We start from the raw sequence: 18,141 nt of genomic DNA, 5'->3' as shown, positions 1-18,141 counted from the left end.
AGAATTGAAGGAATGATGGATGGTGCTAAATACAGGGAAATTATTGAGGAAACTGTTTCAGTCTTCCAGAGATTTGAGACTGGGACGGAGGTTCACCTTCTAGCAGGACAATGACCCTAAGCATACCGTTAAAGAAACACTTGAGTGGTTTAAGGGGAAACATTTAAATGTCTTGGAATGTCCTAGTCAAAGCCCAGACCTCAATCCAATCTGTGGTATGACTTAAAGATTGCTGTACACCAGCGGAACCCATCCCACTAGAAGGAGCTAGAGCAGTTTTGCCTTGAAGAATGGGCAAAAAAATCCCAGTGGCTAGATGTGCCTAGCTAATAGAGACATACCCCAAGAGACTTGCAGCTGTAATTGCTGCAAAAGGTGGCTCTACAAAGTATTGACTTTGAATTGTTATGCACATTTTCAAGTTTTCCATTTTTTTGTTTGTTTCACAATAAAAAATATTGTGCATCTTCAAAGTGGTAGGCATGTTGTGTAAATCAAATGATACAAACCCCCCAAAAAATACATTTTAATTCCAGGTAGTAAGGCAACAAAATAGGACAAATGCCAAGGGGGGTGAATACTTTCGCAAGCCACTGTACATGCTTTTCCTCCCTCATATACAGACTGCTTTTATAAAAGTGCATGTTAATGAATACATGAAAATATAAATTGTTGTTTAAAGTATTATATTCTCTTCAATCTGAAGTAGTATACATTTGGAATGTTGTTGTCTTTCTGCTGTGGTTAGCAACAGTTTATCTCCAGGGGGCGGGGTCAGTAACAGCATGAGAAAGGCTGCAGCAGGGTGGAGTTGGGTTGCCCTCGATGACGTACTCTTTGTGACCCCCTGTGTTACCACTTGCCAGGGATGGGCACCCCGCACTCATACCATCCTCCGAAGAGATGTGGCGTACGCCGGCCGATAGGTCCAAAGTTCACTGGCTCCTGCCTGTATGAGCGATAGTAACCTGCACAGGGGCAGACAGGACAAATTATTATAATGCATTATGAATGGACGTACCACAACATTTATAATGCTTCGTTAGATGATTCTGACTGTTTCTAGAGCATGGATATTGAGGTTGTATATAATCAAGACTCTGGAACTTAATCTGTGAGAATATTTATTTACTGAATACTATGAAAACAATCCTACAAAAGGCTGTAGGCGCGTGATGAATTCTGGAAGTTTGATTATTATTTAAAAAAATGTACCTTGTGCTGTTGGCAGATGCATTGAGAGGTTGGGGGAGCCTGTCCTCCCATCTAGGTAAGAGTCTACAAACTGGCAGTGGTCCTCCCCATGACCGAATGTGTCTGCTATACTGTAGAATGTTTCTGGAGGGCGAGAAAGAGCAGTCAAAGCTTAACAACAGAACACACTCTCAAACAATATTCTATTAAGTAATGCGACAGAGCCTGGTCGGCTACCACATTTTCCCAAAAATTATCAAACACAACATGTAGAAGAGAAAGAGGGAGAGAAAGTGTGATTAAGAGAAATGTAGAGAGAGGGAGAGAGAGAGAGCGCAAAATGGGTGTTAGTGAAGGAAGGGAAAGCAGAAGAGGGAGAGACGGTGGTTAAGAGGTTATTAATAGAAAGAGGAATATCAGGAGTAATCGTAAAGCTACTTCAATTGAGAAAAGACTTGAGCCGAGAGAGAAAGAGAGAAGTATACTGAACAAAAATACAAGCACAACATGGAACAATTTCAAAGATTTTACTGAGTTACAGTTCATATAAGGAAATCAGTCCATTTAAATCAATGCATTAGGCCCTAATCTATGGATTTCACCTGACTGGGAATACAGATATATATCTGTTGGCCACAGATACCTTAAAAAAGGTAGGGGCATGGATCAGAAAACCAGTCAGTATCTGGTGTGACCACCATTTGCTTCATTCAGCGCGACACATCTCCTTCGCATAGAGTTGATCAGGCTATTGGTTGACCTGTTGAATGTTGTCCTACTATTCTTCAATAGATGTGTGAAGTTGCTGGATATTGGCGGGAACTGGAACACGCTGACCAACATGTCGATCCAGAGCATCCCAAACATGCTCAATTGGTGACATGTTTGGTGAGTATGCAGGCCATAGAAGAACTGGGACATGTTCAGCTTACAGGAATTGTGTACAGATCCTTGCGACACGGGGCCGTCCATTATCATGCTGAAGCATGAGGTGTTGGCGGCAGATGAATGGCACAACAACGGGCCCCAGGATCTTGTCACGGTATATCTGTGCATTCAAATTGCTATCGATAAAATGCAATTGTGTTCATAGCTTATGCCTGACCATACCATAACCCCACCGCCACAATGGGACACTCTGTTCACAACGCTGACATCAGCAAACACTTGCCCACACGACGCCATACACGATTGTGAGGCTGGATGGAAGTACTGCCAAATTCTCTAAAACAACGTTAGAGAAGGTTAATGGTAGAGAAATGAACAATTAATTCTCTGGCAACAGCTCTGGTGGACATTCCTGCACATTTTAGAGTGGCCTTTTATTGTCCTTCAGCACAAGGTGCACCTATGTAATGATCGTGCTGTTTAATCGATATGCCACACTTGTCAGGTGGATGGAGTATCTTGGCAAAGGAGAAATGCTCACTAACAGGGATGTAGAGAAATAAGCTTTTGTGCATATGGAACATTTCTGGGATCTCTTATTTCAGCTCATGAACCATGGGACCAAAACTTGACATGCTGCGTATTATTTTTATTCTGTGTTGATAAAGGAAGAGAGGAGAGGGGGAAGTTACAGCAGTAGTACCTTTTAGCCCATCTCCCATGAAGATCTTGTATCTCAGTGAGTTGCAGAGGACCACACCTACAAACTTTCTGTACCATGTCCTCTTGACGTACTGGCTGCCCTTACAGGCACTGTGCTGGGGGTTGTATCGGAAGGAAAATGGGATCCAGATAGGCTCTCCACCTGTGGGGGAGTGGGGCAATTAACAGGAGACTGTCCTGTGTAGCTAATTTGGTAAGACCGTGGCTCTAGCAAGGCCAGGGTTGTGGGTTTGATCTCTTTTGGGGTCACATATACTAAAATCTATGCATTCACTTTACAGAAAGTCACGGGATAAAAGTGGCATATATTACAATACTACAAAACGGTTGAGGTTAAGCGTTCAGCATATCTTTAATGACAGTTCCTCTATCTGACAGAGTGCTTGACAATGCTACACTCACAAAGCTAGTCATTAGTACCTACACTCAACCTGTCAGTTCTCACAAAGCTAGTCATGACTAACTACACTCAACTCCTTTACAACCCCTTTACTGACAGTGTGCACTATGCTAGTCTCTCCTATTCAGATACACAGTAAATCACCTCCACTCATTGTGCATAGCACCCAGGGGAGGGGGAAGGGTGAGAGAGGGTTGAGGAGGGAACCAGTGCCTGTGCCCTTGTCCCTCCTCTTTGAAATACCTGACTGACTCTCTCAATTAAAAACAATGAATACCAAAACTCTACTTTGACATTGTTTTACCACTATGGCTGTCTGCCAAGTCCAGTAAATGTAAGTGTATTTGTATGCAACCGTATGTATGTCTCTCCACAGACTGTTAACTCCTCACAAGCTCACTCCAGCTGTCATTTTGGGTTTCTTCAAATGATCTGAAGCAATGTTGGTCTGGACTAGAGTATAAGCCAACAAGTTTTGAGTAATATATGAGAAATATCGATACCACTCACCAGGTGGTCGTTCAATAAGAAGAGGGTCGTCTGAAAAAGATTTTTAAAATGTGTTTAAATGAGAGACATGAACTGGGACTGAATTTATACATCAACTAAAAATGGGAGGATACAGACAACTCAGGTAGATGTGGCCTAGCCCAGGCACAAAGTAAAACTGACCCTATTAACCTGACCTAATACTCATACAGACCTGACTCAGTGACATAGGTGATTGTATCGCTGACCGGTCCCAGCCCAAAGACATTCTTCGCCTGCACTTTGAAGTAGTACCTGAGGTAAAATAAGACAAAACAGAGTGTGTGTATAGTCATTAATCTAGTAGTTAAAGAGTCATTTAGACAGGACTCTGTTGCCACATGAAAGGTATTTATACTCTAATGACTAGAACAGATGTCCGGAAGGGAGGCAGCACTCGTAGAATTAAAAGAAGACTGTTTTTATGTTCTTATGAATCTAAAGTGAGCAGAACGCAATAAAATGGTAATTTGGCATGTGTGAAGAGGGATAAAGGGAGTGACAGAAGGAGGGAGAGAGAGAGAGAGAGAAAGAAAGAAGGGGAATGGAGTAGATTGAACGTGGGGGAGTGAGGGAAGGGAGGGAGGGAGGAAGAGAAAAAAGTCCTCAAGTCAGCAATTTCTCACTGAGAGCTTTTCTATGACACAATGTCCCTCCTGACTGAGTTCTGCCCTTACAAAAAAACAAAATGTCAATTTTGCAGTTTCAAATTTTAAAATCACATTTGATCAAGTTAAATGTTTTAACATGTGAAACTGCAAAATATTTTTTTTTTATTATTTTCACATGCAAACTTGCAATTCCACATCTGAAAATGAAAATAAAATGTGGAGTTTCACATGTAAGAAAACTTTCACATGCGAAAATACATTTTTCACATATTGAATTGCAAGTTCACATGTGGGGTTGAAATAATGTTATTCTCCCCACATGTGAAAGATGGTGTTAACATGGTGTTAGCAGTAGCAATGTTTCCCCTGGTGGAACTAAAGTGACCACAACTAAAAAGCCCAAATGCAGGACCGGGGAATGATTTTACGCAATTCAATTCTACATCAATTTTTGGATTTATAAATGTACATGTGCCCATTGATTCTTGAAGAATATAATGTATTTTTCATCATTACTTTAGTTTAACTTTTTTACCCCACCAGAACCCAGAATATAAGCTTGTTTTAATGCAATGTTTGTAAACAAAGTAAATATGAACAACCTAAAAACATGGTTAAACCTATAATTTTTATATCATGGCTGGTCAGTCCTTAGCATAGTCTATGGATTTGAGATAGGTTGCATTTCTCCAGCCCCATCCCTGAGCTTTTTACTAAAACTTTGGTAGGAAGAACACTTTGTTAATGTTTCAATTAAAACTTATTCGGGATCGGTTAGCATGAGGTTATAAGTAACAAGAACATTTCCCAGGACATAGACATATCTGATATTGGCAGAAAGCTTAAATTCTTGTTAATCTAACTGCACTGTCCAATTCACTGTAGCCATTACAGTGAAAGAATACCATGCTATTGCTTGAGGAGAGTGCACCATTTTGAAAATGAAAAGTTTTTAATAAACAAAATCGGAACATTTGGGCAGTCTTGATACAAAATTTTGAACAGAAAACCAATGATTCATTGGATCAGTCTAAAACTTTGCAAATACACTGCTACCATCTAGTGGACAAACCCTAAATTGCACCTGGGCTGGAACAACACATAAAGAAAGGCCTTTCTCTTGCATTTCAAAAATGATGGTATGAAGAAATACAAAAGTACGGTTGTTTTTTTCTTTATATTATCTTTTACCAGATACTGTTGAGGTTGGAAGTTTACATACACTTAGGTTGGAGTCATTACAACTCGTTTTTCAACCACTCCACAAATTTCTTGTTGACAAACTATAGTTTTGGCAAGTCGGTTTGGACATCTACTTTGTGCATGACAAAGAGTCATTTTCCAACAATTGTTTACAGACAAATTATTTCACTTATGAACCACTGGAATTGTAATACAGTGAATTATAAGTTTACATACACTATGTTGACTGTGCCTTTAAACAGATTGGAAAATTCCAGAAAATTATATAATGGCTTTAGAAGCTTCTTATAGGCTAATTGACATCATTTGAGTCTATTGGAGGTGTACCTGTGGATGTATTTCAAGGCCTATTTCCCATGCCTCTTTGCTTGACAGCATGGGAAAAACAAAAGAAATCAGTCAAGACCTCAGAAAAAAAATTGTGGACCTCCACAAGTCTGGTTCATCCTTGGGAGCAATTTCCAAACGCCTGAAGGTATCACGTTCATCTGTACAAACAATAGTACGCAAATATAAACACCATGGACCACGCAGCCGTCATACCGCAAAGGAAGGAAATGCGTTCTGTCTCCTAGAGATTCATGTACTTTGGTGTGAAAAGTGCAAATCAATCCCAGAACAATAGCAAAGGACCTTGTGAAGATGCTGGAGGACACAGGTACAAAAGTATCTATATCCACAGTAAAACGAGTCCTATATCGATATAACCTCAAAGGCCCTCAGCAAGGAAGATGCCACTGCTACAAAACCGCCATAGAAAGCCAGACTACGGTTTGCAATGGCACATGGGGACAAGGATCATACTTTTTGCAGAAATGTCCTCTGGTCTGATGAAACAAAAATAGAACTGTTTGGCCATAATGACCATTGTTATGTTTAGAGGAAAAAGAGGGAGGCTTGCAAGCCGAAGAACACCACCCCAACCATGAAGCACAGGGGTGGCAGCATCATGTTGTGGGGGTGCTTTACTGCAGGAGGGACTGGTGCACTTCACAAAATAGATAGCACCATAAGAAAATAAAATTATGTGGATATATTGAAGCAACACCTCATGACATCAGTCGGGAAGATAAAGCTTGGTCGCAAATGGGTCTTCCAAATGGACAAAGACTCCAAGCATACTTCCAAAGTTGGGTCAAAATGACAACAAAGTCAAGGTATTGAATTGGCCATCACAAAGCCCTGAACTCAACCCTATAGAAAAATTGTGGGCAGAACTTAAAACGTGTGCGAACAAGGAGGCCTACAAACCTGACCCAGTTACACCAGCTCTGTCAGGAGGAATGGGTCAAAATTCACCCACCTTATTGTGGGAAGCTTGTGGAAGGCTACCCGAAACGTTTGACCCAAGTTAAACAATTTAAAGGCAATGCTACCGAATACTAATTGAGTGTATGTTAACTTGTGACCCACTGGGAATGTGATGAAAGAAATACAAGCTGAAATAAATCATTCTCTCTTCTATTATTCTGACATTTCACATTCTTAAAATAAACTGGTTATCCTAACTGACCTAATACCGGGAATTTCTACAAGGATTAAATGTCAGGAATTGTGAAAAACTGAGTTGAAATGTATTTGGCTAAGGTGTATGTAAACTTCTGACTTCCATTGTATATTGTGTTATAATCTCCTACATTGCTTTCACATTTCCACAATCTTCAAAGTGTTTCCTTTCAAATGGTACCAAGAAAATGCATATCCTACAGGCAGTTTTGGGTATGTCATTTTTGGCAAAAATTGAAAAAAAGGGGTGGATCCGCTTGAAACACCTTTAATGGAGGAATAGTGTTATTTAATATATGGTGCAATCCTCTAGTGAGTGAGTTACTTTGTGCCATTAATATCAAGCAAAACCTCTAAAGTTGAGAACAAAATGAATAGTATTTCAAAGAGAAAAACCCCAAAGTATTGGTAGCAAAACCAAATATTTTATGGAAATCATTCTGAAATCTAAGAACAAATTTTCCCTATCTTTGGTTTTGTTACCTTGGCCTTTGTTTTCACTGCCTTTTTTTCCAGTTGCAAGGTTTGACACATTCATTCTAGCAACATGGAAACCTGCATCCCACTGCTGGTACCTCTGAAGTTAAGCAGGCTCAGTCCCTGGATGGGAGACCAGATATAGCTGGAAGTTGTGAAGAACAAAATGCAATGTGGGGAATTTTTCTTTTCACATGAGGGAAAAACACATACAAAAATAAATACAAATTCACGTGATCTGTTCACGCGTGTCCGGAAACCACATGTTTTTTTCAAGCATGTCCGGAAACCACATGTTTTTTTCAAGCAGTTTTTAAATATTTTGGCGTTTGTAAGGGTGAGGTCACTTCACTTTAGTCTCAGTGTGTTTTAAATACATACTGTACAGGAGAGGAATTATTTAATACCCTCATATTCAAAACAACACCGTGAGACGAGGTTTTGCAATCTGTCCATATAGTTGACAATGTGTGTCTTTGTGTGTTCTCCCCCTGCTGTAGGGTTACATACAGTAATTTCACAGTCCGCTAATTTCCACCCAAACCCTTAACAACGTAAAGTCTGCCGGTCTGGATCCAATTACTGGAGCCATGTGGAAACTGACCAAAATATCAGAAAAGAAAAGAGAAAAGGAGGCAGAAAAAGGGAAGAGTGAAAATCACAGAGAGAGGCAGAAAGAGAGAGAAAGAGAGAAATGTTCTCATATACAGTACCGGCCAAAAGTTTGGGCACACCTACTCATTCAAGGGTTGTTCTTTATTTTTACTATTTTCTACATTGTAGATCACAACTATGAAATAACACATATGGAATCATGTACTAACCAAAACAGTGTTAAACAAATCCAAATATATTTTATATTTTAAATTCTTCAAAGTAGCCACCCTTTGCCTTGATGACAGCTTTGCACACTCTTGGCTTTCCCTCAACCAGCTTCATTTGGAATGCTTTTCCAATAGTCTTGAAGGAGTTCCCACATATTCTGAGCACTTTTTGGCTGCTTTTCCTTCACTCTGCGGTCCAACTCATTCCAAACCATCTCAATTGGGTTGAGATCTGGTGATTGTGGAGGCCAGGTCATCTGATGCAGCAGTCCACCACTCTCCTTCTTGATCAAATAACCCTTACACAGCCTGGAGTTGTGTTGGGTCAGTGTCCTGTTGAAAAACAAATGATAGTCCCACTGAGCGCAAACCAGATGGGATGGTGTATCACTGCAGAATGCTGTGGTAGCCATGATGGTTAAGTGTGCCTTGAATTCTAAATAAATCAGACAGTGTCACCAGCAAAGCACCCCCACACCATTACACCTCCTCCTCCATGCTTCACGGTGGGAACCACACATGTGGAGATCATCTGTTCACCTACTCTGCATCTCACAAAGACACGGCGGTTGGAACCAAAAATCTCAAATTTTGACTCATCAGACCAAAGGACAGATTTCCACCAGTCTAAAGTCCATTGCTCGTGTTTCTTGGGCCAAGCCAGTCTCTTCTTATTATTTGTGTCCTTTAGTAGTGGTTACTTTGCAACAATTTGATCATGAAGGTCTGATTCACGCAGTCTCCTATGAACAGTTGATGTTGAGATGCGTCTGTTACTTGAACTCTGTGACGCATTTATTTGGGCTGCTATCCAAGGTCCTGTAATTTTTTATCCTATGCAGCAGAGGTAACTCTAGGTCTTCCTTTCCTGTGGCGGTCCTCATGAGAGCCAGTTTCATCATAGCACTTGATGGTTTTTGAGACTGCACTTTAAAAGTTCTTGAAACTTTCCGGATTGACTTGACCTTCATGTCTTAAAGTAATGATGGACTGTCGTTTCTCTTTGCTTATTTGAGCTGTTCTTGCCATAATATGGACTTGGTATTTTACCTAATAGGGCTTTCTTCTGTATACCACCCCTACCTTGTCACAACACAACTGATTGGCTCAAATTACACAAATTAACTTTCACTAAGGAACACCTGATAATTGAAATGCATTCCAGGTGACTACCTCATGAAGCTGGTTGAGAGAATGCAAAGAGTGTGCAAAGCTGTCATCAAGGCAAAGGGTGGCTACTTTGAAGAATCTCAAATACAAAACATTTGTTGATTTGTTTAACACTTTTTTGGTTACTACATGATTCCATATGTGTTATTTTATAGTTTTGATGTCTTCACTATTATTCTACAATGTAGAAAGTGTGGACTAAAGTGGACTAATGACAAAAGATTGTTTTTTTGTGCATTATTCATGCGCGTGTGCGTGTGCTCATGCGCGTGTGTGTATGTGGAGACGAGGGGTAGGGTTGCTGCAGTGCAGAGAAACTGAAATGTATACATGCCTTTAGATGGATCCTTACAGACAGCCACACCCAGACTCAGGTGAACCTTTCATGAACAATTATAAACTGTCAATCACTCTACCCGCTTTTCGTACACAACGTTTTTACTCATGAATTTACACACACGCACAAGTCATATGCAGTCATGCAGAAACAGACAGACACACAAACCACAGAGCAAGAGCAAATGCATGCACAGTAGGCTTCTACATTCCAAAGTTATGTATTTAGGAACATCGGTCTGTGCGTTTTGTTCGTGTCTGTGTGTGTCCCCGCAGTGACAGTGGATGAGTGTTTAAGGGAGTGTGTGTGATGTTCGTGGGACAGTTCATCAAGATTGTGTGTGTGTGTGACAGAAACAAAGTGTGCTGATTTGTGTAGGCCTACATATGTGCATGGCTAACACCTGAGCGTGAACCGTTGGCTCGGGTCTGAATCGTTGACTTGGGTCTGGCACCATGGAGGGAAAGCTTTATGGCTACTTGGAAGAGCTTACAAACGCACACCACCCCCTGCCAGACCCTGTGTCTCCCTTAGACACCCTGCTCTGTTTAACACCCAGAGCTGTGTGTGTGTGTGCATTTGCGTGTCTGCCTGTTACAGAGCTGTCAGGTTTCCTGCTCGTGATTTATCGACACAACTGCTCTGCATTAAGTTTCCACTTTCTACAATGTAGAAAATAGTAAAAATAAAGAAAAACCCTTGAATGAGTAGGTGTATCCAAACTTTTGGCTGGTACATCATGTTTTCAGTATGATTTAAACGTGTTTTCAAACCTGCCTCTACCCAGTTAGCTCTGATTTACATCACTCTGAGGGCTTCTTAATAACTTACTGTATATAAGCATTGCAATACCACACAGTGCTGGTCTCTGACTGGGGCTGACATCACACACACATGCATAGAATTAAACACACAGAGACAGACACAGTGAACACATGTTATGTGTCTAACATCACTGAGACCTACCGGGAACAATAATCATATAAACGCACATTCCAATACCCTATAGGTAGGCCCAAAGAATTGCCAAACATTCCAGCCACCCCAAGCCATATACGGTTCACTTTGCTACCGTCTGGCCAATGGTACCGGAGCATCGGCTCTTGGACCAACAGGCATCGAGACAGCTTCTACCCCCAAGCCATAAGACTGATAAATAGCCAGACTGCTGAATAGTGAATTAATGGTACAATTCCTGACATTTAATCCTAGTAAAAATCACCTTATTTTAAGACCGATTATTGGTATAACTGAGGCAAGTTTGTAGGCCTCCTTGCTCTCAAACGCTTTTTCAGTTCTGCCTACAAATTTTCCATAGGATTGAGGTCAAGGCCAATACCTTGACTTTATTGTCCTTAAGCCATTTTGCCACAACTTTGGAAGTATGCTTGGGGTCATTGTCCATTTGGAAGACCCATTTGCGACCAAGCTTTAACTTCCTGACTCATGTCTTGAGATGTTGCTTTAATATATCAACACAGGAGCACGTGATGCCGCGGAGCTGTGCAGACGTTGACAAACCGAGCTCTTCAAAGTTATTCTATTTTTACCTAAATAACAACGTTGAAACAATATTCTAACATCGGCTGATAAATTGTCAAGTACTTACCTTCCCAAAGAGCCATGGACCTCCGACCGAGAGGCAAGAAGGACGACCAAAACGTTGTTCATTCCCAAGATAACGATAACGCTACAGCTAGCAAGATTAGCATTAGCCCTCATAACTCAGACAACAGTTCCAGTTCCAAACTGTTGCTCTCAGCAGTCTCTTGCGAGCCTGCCGACATGCTGGCTACTCTCCTCCGGGAAATTCAGGATGGTAACAGAGGTCTTTCTATGAAAATTTATAAGAAATCGGCTGAACTCCATTCTTCCATTGACAACCTGAAATCCTCCATTAATGATCTCCTTTTGAGAACGACTGAGGCAGTTGCGCATTATCACATCATACCATCGCTCGACATGACCAGGTCTTGATACAACTGCAAAAGGACAATGCCTACCTCAAAAACAAGGTAGATCAGATGGAGAACCAGAATAGACGTAGTAATATCCGTGTGGTGGGATTGAAAGAGGACAGCGAGGGCCGTGACCCGGTCCGTTTCTTCACTCAATGGATCCCGGAGGTCCTAGGCATAATCAACTTCACCAAGCTGCTGGAAATCGAACGCGCCCACAGAACATCAGCGCCGAAACCCCAGCCAGATGAGCCCCCACAAGCCATCCTGATCAGGTTCCTCCGTTTCCAAGACAGAGAGAAGATACTGCAACTTGCAAGAGCCAAAGGGGACATCACCATCGGTGGAAAGAGGGTCAGCCTTTTCCCAGATATGAGCGCGGATCTCGCCAGACGTCGCAAGCAGTTCAGACCTGCCGCCAAAGCACTGAAGGAGAAAAACATGACCGGCTACCTCATCCACCTGCGCGGATGAAAGTTCAGTACAAAGGCCGAAGCCATCTCTTCAACACACCGGGAGAAGTCCACACTTTTTTCAAAGAACTGAGCAACGTCTGAGCCAGGACGGTCTCACTGGGGGATAAAATGCAGTTAATTTGTTTTCTCTTATCCGGACTGAACTGCTGGTATCTCCCGGTCACTATAATTGATCTGTACATTTTCAACTAACCGTATCTTTCCGGGGTGAGTTCTATTACATTTACAGGAGAGTATATTTTGGTTTAGTCCATATCCACTGGGCGAAGCAATAAGTGGGCTTAGGCCCACTGCTTTCCCCCACATTTGTGTTAATCTTTCGAAAAGAGACTCAAGCAGCCCTTACCGTGGGCAGTAAATATTCAGCCATAAATATCTATTCACAACATTTGTTTTCAACTTAGAGAGCTCGCAGGTTTTAGTTTACGCCAAGGTTTAGCTAGTAAGAGCAAGATGGAAAGCAGCAACGTATCTCTACAAGGATATTCATTTCGGGGCGGTAGGGTAGCCTAGTGGTTAGAGTGTTGGCGTAGTAACTAGAAGATTCAAACCCCCGAGCTGACAAGGTACAAATCTGTTGTTCTGCCCTTGAACAGGCAGTTAACCCACTGTTCCTAGGCTGTCATTGAAAATAAGAATTTGTTCTTAACTGACTTGCCTAGTAAAATAAAAAAATTAATGTTTGATTGTTGTTTTAGTCTGACAATCGGGGTGGGTGGGATTTTTATTATTATTTTTTTCCTTTTTTCTATGTTTATTGTTTCCTTCCTAAAGAGACACATAGGTCTGCATATGACACATAATTATCTGCATATGATAGATTTCCATTCAGTTACATATTTGAAACCCAACCTATGCTTACTTAATCCACTAAAATATGTCACATTCAACGTAAAAGGCCTTAACAGCCCGATTAAAAGGAAAAGAGTCTATACATACCTTAAGAAATGAAAGGCTGACATTGTGTTTTTACAATAAACACATCTTACAGCCAGTGAACACAAGAAATTGAAGAGGGAATGGGTAGGACAAGTTTTTGCATCCTCTTTTAACTCCAAAGCAAGAAGAACTGCAATTTTGATAAGTAGAAACATCCCCTTCTGCTCTAACAACACCATCTCTGATCCATCTGGCAGGTTTGTTTTGGTGCAGGGGCATATGTTTTCAGAGTCTTGGATCCTATTGAATATTTATGCTCCTAACTTCGATGACCATAGGTTTATTCAGAATGTCTTCCTTCAGGTCGCTCAAGCACCACCAGGATGGCTACTGGTTGGAGGAGATTTAAATTTTTGCTTAGATACAGTTCTTGATAGGTCTTCTGATAAACCCTCACTTCTTACCAAAGCCGGCAAGCTCACCATATCATTCATGAAAGATCTCAATTTACTAGACATCTGGAGACAGTTGCACCCACAGGATAGGGACTACTCTTTTTATTCACACCCACACAAGACACACACACGCATAGATAACTTTTTACTTTCGACACAACTGTTTCATAGAGTGTTAGATGTCGAGTATCTCCCCAGATTGCTTAGTGACCATTCTCCTCTGGTATTATCAATCTCCATTCCTACCAAGGTAAATGGAGCATATAGATGGAGACTAAATTCTACACTCCTAAAGCAACCTGAATTTTGTGCATTCATCAAAGAGCAGATCAATATTTTTACTTTGACAAACAAACCCTCCGCTCCTGACAGCTTCATTCTTTGGCACACATTGAAGGTCTATCTGAGGGGACAGATTATTTCCTATACTAAAGGGCTGAAGAGAAAACACGGTGCGGAACTGAGTGCCTTTGAATCTGAAATCTCCGAGCTAGAGAAAACCTACCAAAGAGGCCCGACTAAAGATCTATACAGGCTTTTGGTAAATAAAAAACTTAAATATAATATTCTGAACACATATCAAGCTGAGAGGGCCATCACTAAATCCAAACAGCGTTATTACGAGCTTGGAGAGAAAGCTCACAAAGTATTGGCATGGCAACTGAAAGCAGAGGAAAGTAAGAGGACAATTAATGCCATAGAAACTCTTACTAATGAGATATATTTCGACCCTACTGAAATTAATAATACTTTTAAGAAATACTATGAAGACCTCTACACTTCCCAATCAAGCGATGATCTATCAGAGATCAACTCCTTTCTCTCCTCTCTCAACCTCCCATGCCTGTCAGGGGAAGACAGCGAGCGCCTGAGTGAACACTTCTCAGTTCCTGAATTGTTGGAGGCCATTAAATCCTTACCTTCTAATAAATCTCCTGGGGAGGATGGCTTCCCTCGAGAGTTCTATAAAGAAATTAGGGAGCTGTTGGTCCCCTACCTTATGGAGGTACTTAAAAAAGCCTCCTATAGACCAATCTCTCTCCTTAACACAGATTGTAAACTGGTCACCAAGATGCTATCTAAGAGACTGGAGTCATGTCTTCCCCTGTTGGTCAACCCAGATCAGACTGGCTTCATAATTAATAGATTGTCCTCCAATAATCTCAGAAGGTTCTTTGATATAATTCACCTTGCTAACAAAAACAAAATACCTAGTGTCGCAGTCTCCCTCGATGCTGAAAAGGCCTTTGATAGGGTTGAATGGCCATACCTCTTTCGCGTCTTGGAAAAGTTCGGTTTAGGTACCGTGTTTGTAAATATGATAAAATCACTCTACAAATCTCCTAAAGCTAGGATTGCTACCAATGGGATTACTTCCTCCTCTTTCCCTCTTTATAGGGGGAACAGACAAGGTTGCCCAATTAGCCCCCACCTCTTTGCCCTCGCCATCGAACCTTTGGCTGAGGCTATTAGAACGTGCCCTGACATACATGGCTTTGAGGTGGGCCCCCATACCATAAATTATCACTCTTTGCGGACGACCTTATCTTATTTCTAACAAACCCAGAACACTCCCTCTCTCACTTGTAGATCCTACTACAGTGTTATAGTTATTTCTCTGGATATAAGGTCAATTTTGATAAAAGCGAAATCTTACCGTTGTCTGTCTTTGACCATCATACCATCAAGCACAAGTTTCCTTTTAGATGGTCGCCTATGGGCTTCACATATTTGGGCATAATGGTGGATGGTAATCTGAACAACCTCTATAAACTCAATCTGGCCAGTTTGTTGCAAAGGGTGGAGGTTGACCTTTGTAAATGGATGGACTTACCTCTCACTCTACTGGGCAGAATCAATGTAATTAAAATGAATGTCCTGCCCAGATTTCACCCCAATTTTAGAATGTACTACTGGGCTGCACAGTCTAGGTTTCTGGCCCAGAGGTTTGACAATGGTCCCTCTCCCTCATGGTTGAACATTGAAAAGCTTGAGGTAAATGATGACACTTGGGCAGAATTGTTTTACAAATGGGACAGAAAATCTATAAAAACCATCACAGACAACCCTTTAATCATACATTCTGTCCTGGCATGGTGCAAACTGCATGAGCTGTTCGGACGAGAGGGATTCCTTTCCCCTAAAACCCCTTTATGGAACAATAGATTGATCCCTATGTTTTTCCAGAATAGAAACTTTAGACCATGGTCTGATAAGGGGATCACTCTTCTGTAACATTGTTACGAGGAGGGAGTTCTTATGTCTTTTGATCAGCTGAAACAAAAATACCACTTGCCTAACAGGGACTTCTTTAGCTACCTACAACTACAAAACTGTATTAGAGTGACTCTCAAGGGACAATGGAACCTACCTAAGATGTCACCTATTGAACAACTTTGCCACGCAGACCAACCACAGTTCAAGACCATTTCCCGTGTATACGATGCTCTTATGTCAGGACTAACACTGCCTGGGCTAGATAAACCTCGACTTAGAAAAATATCTGGGTATTGATCTTGATGAGGATCTATGGAGTGACCTATGCAGGGATGGTGTTACATCCACATTGAACTCCAGATACAGACTGATCCAGTTTAATTTCCTCCATCAGCTCTATATCACCCCACCTAGACTGCACAAGTTCAACCCAGATATATTCTCCCTATGTTTTAGTGGCTCAGATGAAGGAACATTCCTCCATTCCACTTGGCAGTGTTCAAAACTACACGGTTTCTGGCAGGGGGTATGCGATACCATATCCTCAATTCACAGGGTTGTATTCCCTTTAGACCCGGAGGTCTGTCTACTGGGTAACTTTACTAACAACAATCTTAGGCAAAGCCAGATTATAAAGCTAACAGAAATATTGCTAGCGATTTGCCAAGAAATGTATTGCCTTGAAATGGAAATTGGATTCCTCCCTGTCAGTTGCAATGTGGCTATCGGAAGTTAATAGTTGTATCCCTTTAGAGAAAATCACTTACTGCCTGAGGAATACGTCAAAGACATTTTAGAGAATTTGGCAACATTTTATTGACTATATGGAGAATCTCCCCCCACATCTCATTGATTGAATCTCTATATAATCCTCACATAATGTTTCACACGTAATGTATAATATGTAGCCTACGGCAGGTAATCCAATGTCTCGTTATTATTTTTTTCTTATTGTATGTTTGTATATATAATTATAATTATTTTTTTGTTACGCTCGTCTGTTACTGTCACTTTGTCCTATCGTTGTCTGATATCTTTTCACTTTTGTTTTGAATGTTCTTAATTGGAAAATGCAAAAATAAAATATTCAAAAAATATATACATATCAACACAATTTTCCTCCTCATGATGCCATCTAGTCTGTGAAGTGCATCAGTCCCTCCTGCAGCAAAGCACCCTGGCAACATGATGCTGCCACAGTTGGGATGGTGTTCTTCGGCTTGCAAGCTTCCCCCTTTTTCCTCCAAACATAACGATGGTCATTATGGCCAAACAGTTCTATTTTTGTTTCATCAGACCAGAGGACATTTCTCCAAAATGTATGATCCTTGTCCCCATGTGCAGTTGCAAACTGTAGTCTGGCTTTTTTTATGGTGGCTTTGGATTTTCTTCCCTGCTGAGTGGCCTTTCAGGTTATGTCGATGCAGGACTCGTTTTACTGTGGAGATAGATACTTTTGTACCTGTTTCCCCCAGCATCTTCACAAGGCCCTTTGCTGTTGTTCTGGGATTGATTTGCACTTTTCGCACCAAAGTACGTTCAACTCTAGGAGACAGAACGCGTCTCCTTCCTGAATGGTATGATGGCTGCATGGTCCCATGGTGTTTATACTTGTGTATTATTGTTTGTACAGATGAACGTGGTACCTTCAGGTGTTTGGAAATTGCTCCAAGGATGAACCAGACTTGTGGAGGTCTACCTTTTTTTTCTGAGGTCTTGACTGATTTCTTTTGATTTTCCCATGCTGTCAAGCAAAGAGGCACTGAATTTGAAGGCAGGCCTTGAAATACATCCACAGGTACACCTTCAATTGACTCAAATGATGTCAATTAGCCTATCAGAAGCTTTTAAAGCCATGATATCATTTTCTGGAATTTTCCAATCTGTTTAAAGGCACAGTCAACTTAGTGTATGTAAACTTGTGAACCACTGGAATTGTGAATTATAAGTTAAATAATCTGTCTGTAAACAATTATTGGAAAAATTGCTTGTGTCATGCACAAAGTAGATGTCCTGACCGACTTGCCAAAACTATAGTTTGTTAACAAGAAATTTGTGGAGTGGTTGAATAATGAGTGTTAATGACTCCAACCAGTGCATTTAAACTTCCGACTTCCAACTGTACAGACCATATACACACACACTACATTGTCACTCCCACACAAAACCCTCACACATTCAGAAACACTACAAACACACACACACACACACACACACACACACACACACACACACACACACACACACACACACACACACACACACACACACACACACACACACACACACACACAC

The 18,141-nt window shown here is 41.1% G+C and overlaps 1 protein-coding gene across 1 annotated transcript in view; it reads right to left on the bottom strand.

The window, feature by feature from the left end:
- Positions 1-276: 276 nt before the first annotated feature.
- LOC110530909 (fibronectin type III domain-containing protein 1) overlaps positions 277-18,141 on the bottom strand; it is an 81,475-nt gene continuing 63,610 nt past the window's right edge. The window contains exons 19-23 of the mRNA XM_036986868.1: positions 3,909-3,988; positions 3,716-3,745; positions 2,786-2,947; positions 1,216-1,338; positions 277-968 (exon numbers count right to left, since the gene is read on the bottom strand). Of these exons, the coding sequence (XP_036842763.1) occupies positions 853-968; positions 1,216-1,338; positions 2,786-2,947; positions 3,716-3,745; positions 3,909-3,988 (511 nt within the window). The 3' untranslated portion in view covers positions 277-852. The remainder of the gene's footprint in view (positions 969-1,215; positions 1,339-2,785; positions 2,948-3,715; positions 3,746-3,908; positions 3,989-18,141) is intronic.

This window comes from Oncorhynchus mykiss, chromosome 8, assembly GCF_013265735.2.
Source record: "Oncorhynchus mykiss isolate Arlee chromosome 8, USDA_OmykA_1.1, whole genome shotgun sequence".
Lineage (NCBI taxonomy): Eukaryota > Metazoa > Chordata > Actinopteri > Salmoniformes > Salmonidae > Oncorhynchus > Oncorhynchus mykiss.
The sequence above is the reverse complement of the archived record's forward strand: the minus strand, read 5'-3'. Positions and strand labels throughout refer to the sequence as shown.